The sequence below is a fragment of the Aedes albopictus genome, chromosome 2 (genome assembly GCF_035046485.1).
Source record: "Aedes albopictus strain Foshan chromosome 2, AalbF5, whole genome shotgun sequence".
Taxonomy (NCBI): domain Eukaryota; kingdom Metazoa; phylum Arthropoda; class Insecta; order Diptera; family Culicidae; genus Aedes; species Aedes albopictus.
Window position 1 is genome coordinate 426,520,198 of NC_085137.1, and position 11,772 is coordinate 426,531,969.

The window sequence follows — 11,772 nt, forward strand, 5'->3', positions numbered from 1 at the left end:
TGCTTTTAGATGGTATTCGCCATACAATATTTTTGCGATTTACTTTTAGCGATTTTTCGCGCATAGAAGCTAGCGCCACATTGGTCGATGCGGTGAGTAGGAAAACAGCCGATGTAGTTAATTCATTGATTACATCACCATACAAATTTCAAGTTGTTTACTTCTTTTTTTCTGACTGGCATTTTTCACCCGTGTTGCGCATGATGTTTCGAGTGGATAGGTGCCAGGCGGCGCCGCTGTATATGTGAAAAACACATGGAACACGAGCGCTGTCTATGATTCCGTAGCGTAAACTTTTCTGCTTGTTTACACTGTTATCACGTTTACCGCATTTATCAGAAAAGCGCCACTACCCTCAATGCGACTGGTCTAAAAAAATCAAGCCCGTCAAGCTCGAAAATTTCGAAATTTGCCTTTCAGTCACGTGAGAGAAAGAGAGAATGAATGTTGAAGTAATTTCAACATTTATTCTCTCTTTCTATTCATCTCATCCCTTCTATAAATTCGAACTGGCGGCGCGCTAGCTTGATAGGTCAGTCGTCTGATGACATCACAAAAAAAAACAAAGATCGTCGTCGCGTGTGTGATGCGTGTTTGTCCGTCGTCGTGTCATGTTTACGTGCGCGAAGTGCCAAGTTTCCGGTCATTTCGGGATTGTTCCGTTCTCCCGACGTGTTTCCCATCATTCCGGTCCGATGCCGAGTGTGGACTGTGAGATTTTTCACCGATTTTGCCGATACAACTGAATGCTGCTTGATCGGTGGCATCCTGAAATTGATGGTTAGTAACTATTTTGTAGTGTGTTTGACAGAGGAACAGTTTTAATCCTGTTTTATATGTTTTTAACTATTTTATCTTAATCGATCACGTTCAGCAGATTGTGGAAAAGGCGGACCACTGATCGTACCGAACCGCCTGGCCCGTTACTGCATCATCGCACTTCCACCGGTCATCCTTTGGACTTGGGCAGCTTTCGGCTGCGGAATAATTTTCGTCACCAAATGTCGCTCGGCAAAACATCGTCGTTTGCGAAAATGAGGGCGGCGGCAGCAAGGTCAACGGCTGAGCAGGGTCAATCCGGCGACGCCAACGGTACCGCGTCCAGGTCCAATATCGGTGCACCAAATAGCAAGCAAAGCTCGACCCTGGTCAACATTGTGCAACCCATCACATACAGTATGCCACCACCGTATGATAGTTTAGCTTAATGATTGTAATATTCCAACACATTTATTTATTTCACAGATGAACAACTCCAAGGCGGTCCTACTGAAAATTGCAAAGCTTTATTCGGAGCAGTTGATGTCCAACGTTTGCCTGGTGGTGGGTGCCAACCGCTATCCGGCCCACCGGGTTATTATATGTGCCAGCAGTTCCAGTTGATGTTTGTGAATCCGGAGTCGAACGAGTCCCGCGGGTTTCTGAACTTGTTGTGGACCACATTAAGGTTGCCATCCACACGACGATGCCGATGCTGGAACTTTCCTATGGAGCACATTGCCAAAAAGGCCACCCAATACTACATGGTTTCATGGTTCCAGTACACCATCTCGCTAGGAAGTGACCTCGTGGAGCTGACGCAGGCGCTGAAAAGGTTCCTTAAGTGCTACTTGGATAGTGTGACTTTACGTTTCCACCTGCCTCTCTTTAACTTAGTGTGCTTAGGGCTGATTTCTTCACCTCGGCTTAACCGGTAAGCCAGGCTTACCCATATAGTTAAGCCTGGCTTAACGCTTAAGCCAAGGTGAAGAAATCGCCCCTTAGAGCACTTCGACATGTTCTCAATCGACGGGCTTCCTTTATTTACCATTGCATGAATTTGTGTATTGTTAGGCAAGCACAATAATAGCAATCTGGAGGTCGAGAAAATTTACAATTACGGAAATCAAACCCGTCGTGTTCGGATTAGCGGTCCATGCCCCTATTCACTATGGGGACCCCATCTTTTGGATTCAAAGATTGCAAAATTTGAGTTTCTGGTTTATTTATCTATGTTTTAAGGAAGATCTCTGCCCGCCCAGTGCTGGTTAATCTCTGATATAAGGGAACTTATGTATTATCTACAGTTTTGTTCTCTTCATCATGGTTTTTGTTAACCTGTTGAACTCAAAGTTGGTCATAACTCTTTCCCAATCAAGCTGAATTATACAACAAAGTTTCAGACAATTTGGCTGACAAAACCCCCCATGACGAAGAGAACAAACTTGCCTATAATAGCCTAAGTCATCATATACCTCATTATACATAATACATTATACATTATACTATTTTGCATTCGTATGTCTTGTGGCAGGTACAATGATACTCTATGCCCAAGGAGGTCAAGAACATTTTCATATCGATAAGATCCTGGGCTGACCGGAAATCGCATCAGTCACCCATGGTCTTGCTGAATACTCACCGCTTAGGTTATACGGCCTCTGATCGTGAAGAACTATTTCTAGTAAAATGAGTTTTTCTGCTTTGGCGTTCAATTCCGCCATCATGCTGCAAATCCACGGAAACAAAACATTTTTTAAATTTATATTTTCTATAATTCGTAGGATGTACCTCAGATTACTGGGAACTTGACAGGGAATTTCTGCTAGTAATTAGGGCATGTCAGATTTTTTTAAATGATTGAGAATATTTTCTATAGCTTTCAGAATACATCCCAGATGACTGGTAATTTATGATAATCCTTAGGGATTTTCAGGAATTATTTAAATATGTTTCGTGAAGCTACTGACTTTAAAGAAGTTGATTGAGATTGAGAATACATCCCAGATGACGAGATTTTTTTTATCCTTAGGAATGTTCAGGAATTATGCAAATATCTTTCGTGAAGATACTGATTTCTATAAATGATTCAAAGTATTTTCTATTATTTGTAGAGTGCACCTCAGATTGCTGGGAATTTCTGCTAATGTGAGATTCAGGGCGTCTGATTTTTTTTAATATTTTCCGTGAAGATGCGAATAACGCATCTATGAATGATTGAGAAACTGTTCTATAGCTTTTAGAATACATCCCAGATGAGTTGAAATTTTTGGTAATCCTCAGGGATTTTCAGGAATTATTTAAATATATTTCGTAAAGTCTATATATCGAAGAATATTTCTGAGATGACTTGGAATGTCTGGTTATTCCTTATTATTTTCAGGAATTATTTAAATAACTTTCGTGAAACTGACTTTAATAAATTATAGAGAACATCCATAGGGATATTCAGGATTTATTTCAATATACCTGAATATCTATCTATCTATTCTATATATATATATATATATATATATATATATATATATATATATATATATATATATATATATATATATATATATATATATATATATATATATATATATATATATATATATATATATATATATATATATATATATATATATATATATATATATATATATATATATATATATATATATATATATATATATATATATATATATATATATATATATATATATATATACATATATATATATATATATATATATATTAATGAGTTTGAAGTCCCTTTGAGGCAACAAACCAACACAAGATGGCAAGACAAAGTTTGCTGAGACAGCTAGTTTTCTATAGTTTTTAGAATATATCCCAGATGACTGAGATTTTGATAATCCTTAGTGATTTTCAGGAGTTATTCAAGTATCCTTTGTGGAGCTAGTAACTTCTATAAATGCTTCAGAATATTTTCTATAATTTGAAGAATAGATCCCAGATGACCGAGAATTTCTGAAAATTCTTAGGAATTTTCAAGAATTAGTTTGATATCCTTCGTGAAGCTATTACCTAACTTCTATAATTGATTCAAGGATTTTCAAGAATTATTTATTAAATAACAATCGTGAAGCTACTGGCTCCTATAAGTGATTGAAAATATTTTCTTAAATTCGTAGAATACATCCCAAATGACTGGAAATTTATGAGGCATTTTTGGGAATTATTTAAATATTTACCGGGATGCTACTGACTGACATAATTGATTGAGAATATTTTGTAAACTTCGTAGGATACATGCCAGATGACTGTAAATTTCTGAGGATCCCAAGGGATTTTTAGAAATTATTTAAGTATTTTCCGGGATACTACTGATGTCCGTAAATATTTAAGAATATTTTGTTAAATTTGTAGAATTCATGTCAAATGATTGGGAATTTCTGAGAATCTTCAGGCATTTTTAGGAATTATTTAAATAGTTTTCGGGATGCTATTGACTTCCATAAATGATAAATATATTCATAGAATACATCTCAGATGACTGGAAATTTCTGAGAATCCTTTGGGATTATTGAAATATTTGCTGGATTTTCAGGAATCATTTAAATATTTTCCGTGATGCTTTTGTCTCACATAAATGATTGAGAATATTTTCTAAAATTCGTAGGACACATCTCAGATGATAGATAATTTCTGAGAATCCTTTGGGATTATTGAAATATTTGCTGGATTTTCAGGAATTATTTAAATCTTTTCTGGGATGCTTTTGACTCACATAAATGATTGAGAATATTTTCTTAAATCCGTAGGATACATGCCAGATGACTGGGAATTTCTGAGTATCCTTAGAGATTTTTTAGAAATTATTCAAATATTTTCCGGGATGCTACTGACTTCCATAATTGATTGAGAATATTTTCTAAAATTCGTAGGATGCATCATAGTTGACTGGATTTTTTTTTATAATCCTAAGGGATTTTGAAGAATTAAATTAAATATTTTCTGGGATGCTTTTGACTCACATAAATGATTGGGAATATTTTCTAAAATTCGTAAAATACATCCCAGATGCTTAGGAATTTCTAAGATTTTTTAGGGATTTCCAGGAATTATTCAAATTACTTCCGAGAAGCTAGTGATTTCTATAAATGATTGAGAATATTTCCTATTATACAATACATCCCAGATGATTAAGAATTTCTAGAATTCCTTAAGGATTTTCAGGATTTGTTGAGGAAGCTTTCATGGAGTTATTAGTTGATATAAATAATGGATCATATTTTCTATAATTTATATAGTACATACAAAATAACCAATGGATTCTATTTTTTTCAGGAATTACTTAAAAAAATTTCGAGAAACTAACTACTACTATAAATGATTGAGAGTATTTTTTTTATAATTCGGAGAATACATTCCAGATGATTGGGAATCTCTTAAAATCTTTACGAATTTTGTGGAATCATTTAAATATTCTTGTGCAGCTACTAACTTCCATAAATGATTGAGATTTTTTTAACCCATATAACTGGGAATTTCTGAGAATATTAATTGATTTATTTTTAAAATTATTCCTTGAAGCTTCTGACTTCTGTTAATGTTTTCTATACTTCGTAGAATACATCCCAAATGACTGGGAATTTTTGAGGATCTTTATAGATTTTGGGGAAGTATTAAAAAAGCGTCCTGTAAACTACAAATTAATATAAACTAGCTGTCCCGGCAAACGTTGTCTTGCCAAGCTGTGGTGGTTTGACAACTGTTGAGCTCATAACGTCACCGCACTCTAGATTGGTTTAATTTTGATCATGCTGAATTTGTTCCCGGCTCATAAAAAATCAGTATTTTCACAATTTTCATACCCTTTTAAATGATTTTCGTAACTTTTTCTGCATATAAACACAGCCGCCATGAATACGAATCAAACCCTGCATAAGTCATCCTGATCGGTTCACCGGTTCGTGAGTTTTGTTGCCTCAAAAGGGCTTCAAACTTATTTTTATATATAGACTAGCTGTCCCGGCAAACGTTGTCTTGCCAAGCTGTGGCGGTTTGACAACTGTTGAGGTCATCGTAGCAACGCACTCTAGATTGATTTAATTTCGATCACGCTGAATTTCTTTCCGGCTCATAAGAAAATCAGTATTTTCACTATTTTCATGCTTTTTTAAATGATTTTCGTAGCTTTTCGTACATATAAACACAGCCACCACGAATACGAACCGAACCGTGCAAGAGTCATGTCGATCGGTTCATCCGTTCTTGAGTTTTGTTGCCTCAAAGGAACTTCAAACTCATTTTTATATATATAGATAAATATTCAAGAATATTTTTTATAATTTTTAGAATTCGGGAATCTTGGGAAAATACATGTTTCCTGGAACAAATCAGAAACATCTGGTTTAAATCCTAAACGAATCTCAGAAATATTCTCTGGAAGGAGCATTGAAGCAACTACGGTCCTAATCCTTGAAGGAACTTCTGGGTGAAGCTATGTAAAAACTCCTGGTGATGTGATTCGTCACTGTACTCCTGGAGAAATCACTGATAATAATCTTAGAGAAATCCCTGAAGGGACTTCTAAGAGAAATCCTTTTAGAAATCCGCAGAGTACTCCCTGCAAGAAATCACTGAAGAACCACCTGAAGGAATCTCTGAATGAATTCTAAAAAAATCCCTGTAGGAACTCTCACAAGAATCCTTGGTAAATCACTTGGAGGTATATATCTCTGAAGTGACCTCTAGAATAATCGCTCCCTGAAAGAAGTTTTCGATTAAAATCCTACAGGAATTCCCGAAAGAACTTCGCGGGTTACCCATGAAAGAACTCCTGCAGAAATCACAAAAAAAAAGTTTTGGAGGAGTTCTTAAAGATACCCCAGCAAGAATACCTAAAAGAACTTCTGGAGAAATCCCTGAATGAACTCGTGGAACAATCTCTGAAGAAACTCCTGCTGAGATTCCTTAATAGACTCCTTGAGAAATCAATAATTATAAATTTATACGAATTCTTGAAGGAACACCTCCAAATTATAATACTAGAGGAATATTTGAAGGAACTCCTAGCGGAATCTCTTAAAGAACTCCTGGAGGACCTTACAGAGCAATTCCTAAAGGAATCCCTGAAGAAACTACTAGAAAAATCTCGTAAGTTCCTCTGAAAGTATCCCTGAAAGAACTTCTGGGTGAATCCTTGATAAAAGTCCTAGAGGAATCCCTGAGAAAAAAAAACTTAAGAAACTCGTGGAGAAACACCTGTTGTCGGATAAACTTTGACGAAGTACCGAAACGAAATTCCTGAAGAAACTTTTGAAAGAGGATTCTCCAAAAGCATCCCTGAATGAAATCCTGGAAAAATCTTTAAGGAATTCCAGGAGACAAACTGAAGGAACTTCGGGAGCGATCCCTGATTAAAAATTTAGAGGATTCTTTAATTCCAGGAGGAACTCCTGTAGAAATCGCTGTAGGATCTCCTAATGGAACACTAGAAGAAACTTCTAGAAAAATCCCCAAGGGAATTTTAGAAAGGTATCTTGCAACTGCTACTAAAATCTACATGAACTTTTGGAAAAATCTCTCATGGAACTCAGTGAGAAATCACTGATTATAATCCCCATAAAATTTCTGACGGAACTACTGTTAGAATCCCTGAATGAAGTCCTGAAGAAATCCCTGATGGGATTCCTGGAAGAATTCATGAATGGACTCCTGGAGGAATTCCTGAAGGAACTTCCCGAGGATTGGGTAAATATTTCTCGAATTCTCCCAGAAGATCCTCGAGAATTCTTCCCGGAGTTCTTCGAGAAATCTTCCCGGTGTTTTTCGGAAATTCTTTACGGAATTCCTCAAAAAATCCTCCAGGAGTATCTCGGCAATTCCCATAGGAGTTCCTCCAGAAATCCTCCACGAGTACCTCGGGATTACCTCCAGAAGTTGCCCGGCAATTCTCCCATCAGTTTCTTCCGGCGTTTCTCTGGAATTCCTCCAGAAGTAGCTCGGAAAATCTCCCAACAGTTGCACTAATAGGAACATCTGAAAAAATTCCCGAGGCAAAAGTCCCAAAAAAATGACCACGTGGTTTATGGACAACCCCTAAGGAACTTGTGGAAGAATTCCCGAGGAATTTTTGGGAAAATTTCCGAGGAACTTCTGGAAAAAAGTCCCGAGGAACTTCTGGAAGAATTCACGAGGAACTTCTGGAAGAATTCACGAGGAACTTCTGGAAGAATTCCTTAGGAACTTCTGGAAGAATTCCTTAGGAACTTCTGGAAGAACTCGAGGAACTCATGAAGCATTTCCGAGGAACTTTTGAAATAATTCCCAACGAACTCGTGTAAGATTTCCCGAGGAACTTCTGGAAGAATTTCCGAAGGACTTCTGGAAGAAATCCCGAAGAACCTCTAGAAAAATTCCTAAGGAACGCCTGGAAAAGTTCCTGAGGAAATTCTGGAAAAATTCTCGAGGAGCTTCGTGAAGAATTCCCGAGGAACTTTTAAAAGAATTCACGAGGTAGTTCTGGAATAATTACTTAGGAACTTGTGAAAGAATTCTCGAGGAATTTCTGGGAAAATTTTCGCGGAATTTCTGGAAAAAAGTCCCGAGGAACTTCTGGAAAAAATCAAGAGGAACTTGTGGAAGAATTACATAGGAATTTCTGGAAGAATTACCGAGGAACTTCTGGAAGAATTCCTGAAGAACTTCTGGAAGAACTCTCGAGGAACTCATGAATAATTTTTGAGGAACTTTTGAAATAATTCCCGAGGAACTTCTGGAAGAATTTTCGAGGGACTTCTGTAAGAATTCTCGAGGAACTTCTAGAAGAATTCTCGAGAAACATCTGGAAAAATTCCCAAAGAACTTATGGAAGAATTCCGGAGGAACTTCTGGAAGAACTACTTAGGGTTTTTGGAAGAATTACTTAGGAACTTCTAGAAGAATTCCCGATGAACTTCTGGAAAAATTCTCAAGGAATTTCTGGAAGTATTTCCGAGGAACTTCTGGAAATTATTCCCGATGAACTTCTGGAAGAATTCACGCGGAACTTCTAGAGAAATAACTTAGGAATAAGTGGAAGAATTCCCGAGGAACTTCTGGAAAAATTCCCGTTTAACTTCTGGAAGAATTCGCGAGGAACTCCTGGGAGAATTACGAGGAATGTGTGAAAGATTTCTAAAGGAACTTCTGGAAGAATACCCGAGGAACTTCTGGAGGAATACCCAATAAGCTCTTGCAGAAGGTCCTGGGTAACTCCTGGAGGAATCCCGAGGAACTTCTGAAAGAATTCCCGAAGAACTTTTAAAATACCCGAGGAAATCCTGCAAATATTCCCGGGGAAACTTTGATTGAATTCCAGAGGAACTTTTGGAAGAATTCTCTGGGAACTTCTGAAAGAACTCCCGAGGATTTCCTGCGAGAATTCCCGAGAAACCTCTGGAAAAATTCCCGAGGAAATTCTGGAAGAATTGATGAGGAACTTCTGGAAGAATAACTTAGGAATTACTGGAAGAATTCCCGAGGAACTTCTGGAAGGATTCACGAGGAACTTCTGGAAGAACACCCGAGGAACTTCTGGAAGAGTTCTCAAGGCATTTCTAGAAGAATTACTTAGGAATTTCTGGAAAAATTCCTGAGGAACTTCTGGAAGAATTCCTTAGGAACTTCTGGAAGAATTACATAGGAATTTCTGGACGAATTACCGAGGAACTTCTAGAAGAATTCCTGAGGAACTTCTGGAAGAACTCTCGAGGAACTCATGAAGAATTTTGGAGGAACTTTTGAAACAATTCCCGATGAACTCCTGGAAGAATTCCCGAGTAACTTCTGGAAGAATTCCCGAGGGACATCTGGAAGAATTCCCGAGGAACCTCTAGAAGAATTCCCGAGAAACATCTGGAAAAATTCCCAAAGAACTTATGGAAGAATTCCCGAGGAACTTCTGGAATAATTCCCGAGGAACTTCTAGAAGAATTCTCGATGAACTTGTGGAAGAATTACCTAGGAACTGCTGGAAGAATTCCCGAGGAATTTCGTGAAGTATTTCCGAGGAACTTCTGGAAGAATTCCCGAGGAACTTCTGGAAATAATTCCCGAGGAACTTCTGGAAGAATTCACGTGGAACTTCTGGAAGCACTCCCAAAGAATTTGTGGAAGAATTTTCGTGGAACTTTTGAAACAATTCTCGGGGATTTCCTGGAAGAATGCCCGAGGAACTTCTGGAAGAATTCCCGAGGAACTCCGGGGACTTGTTTATAGAAATGGCCGGGAACAAATTTCTTAAATTACCAACTCTTCTCTCGAGACTCTCACGTTATATCTATAGATGCTAAGTTACTTTTCATTCACCCATTTATTTATAAATAAATATATAAAATAACGTTTCTTGCATTTTTAATCACCGAGCACCAACATTTCAAAAGCTCGTAACCGTTTTTGTAAACAAGAGTAATCACGCTCTTGTTTACAAAAAAACAGTTACGTGCTTTTGAAATGTTGGTGCTAAAATCACAAAATCAATACAAAAAAGAAGAAGAAACCCCGTAAAAACGAGCTTGACAGGGCTCAAAGTATCTAAATACCAAGGTAAGAGATTCCCGCTAATATTCACGGATTAGTGAGAAAAGGAAAAAAGCAAAAAATAGTTATGAAGTTTGCGCTGATTTGTATGGGCACATCACTATTTAGCTAACTTTCTTAAGAAATTAAGCACTCCAATCTTAGAAGCTATTATTTAATTGCATCTGACTGGATTAAATGTGACCCCCATGCAATAAAACAGAAAATATCGCCATTTGAAAATCGGTAACAAATTTTTTGTAATTGATTCTAAACATGTTTTTTCAGCATTTAGAAACATCCAAACTAACAAAACTTCACAAACTTTGCTGAAATAATGATATTTTAGTGTAAAAACACCAACTTTTCATAACTAACGCAGATGTGTTGGTGAGTCTCATTTTTGACATTTACGGGAAGCTCTTACCTTGGTAAATATTTATATACTTTGGACAGGGCTCGACGTTTTAGCTTGACATCAGGCTTACGTCAGTCTGATTCGTCGAGCTCCAGCTCGTATATTCGAAGCCCGACAGCTTGACGCAAACGGTGCAGAATCGTTTGACATCAGACTGACCGTCAGTCTTACATCAGTCTGATGTCAAGCTCTGTAAGACTGACCGTAAGACTGATGTCAGGCTTACGTCAAGCTTACGAAATGCACTGGGTACCGGCACTTTAGCATAGGCGCAGCTGCTTACTTCCTATCCCTGATAAAAAAGATCATACACGAAAAAAACAGATTACCTAAAAAATACGTTAAAAGAACGCAAAAATAAGTATACCGCTTGAACTTTTTACCCAGCAGTGGGTTGTTTTCTCGCTCTCCCGCTCGCATTGTTGTCAAAAACAAAGCGAGAAGCAGCTACCTAGCCGAAAATGTCCGTGCGAGAAGCCAAATTTGGGTTCTTTGTCGTTTACCCAAAAGTGGGTTTATTTCAACCCACTAGGGTACTTCGAAAGTTAACGCTAGGTAGAAAGAACTTTGCGATGGGTTGCAATTTTCTGCCGGCATCAAACGGAAACTACCCACTCAGAGCTTTAACGCGGTATAGCCAAATTTGGGTTCTCGCACGGAAGAGCCGATATGAGTGAAAAGAACCTATATTTGGGTTGATTTCTGGTTCCGTGTAGAGATACAACCATAGAGAACAGACATCCAAGTCCAGTTCCGAAACTGTGTAAGGAATTTAACGGCCTTTTGAAATCGGCAACACAAGTGGCAATAGCGTGGCGCTGTAATCGATTAATTTCCCATACTAATTTAATTCACCACTTGAAATGTTTCAATTCACCACTGACTTTGGCATTATGGTGTTTGGCGGCGTTAGTGTTTTCATCGTGTATTGGTTTGCAACCTTGCTCAAGTGAAGATTCAAATCCTTACACAACTTTCCGAATGAAATTTGTTCTAGCCTGAATGTCTGTTCTCTGTGATACAACAGAATGTATTGTTACAACACGCTGAAATGAATAATAGTTACCATGATTTCAATTGTT

General features: G+C 37.5%; 1 protein-coding gene across 1 annotated transcript; it reads left to right on the top strand.

Annotated features, from left to right (window-relative positions):
* The first annotated feature begins 561 nt into the window (after nucleotides 1-561).
* Nucleotides 562-1,936, top strand: LOC115269692 (uncharacterized). Its single transcript, XM_029878521.2, has 3 exons — nucleotides 562-780; nucleotides 878-1,176; nucleotides 1,246-1,936. The coding sequence occupies exons 2-3, from the start codon at nucleotides 1,002-1,004 to the stop codon at nucleotides 1,695-1,697; spliced, it is 627 nt and encodes a 208-aa protein (XP_029734381.2). The 5' UTR covers nucleotides 562-780; nucleotides 878-1,001; the 3' UTR covers nucleotides 1,698-1,936.
* The last annotated feature ends 9,836 nt before the right edge of the window (nucleotides 1,937-11,772 follow it).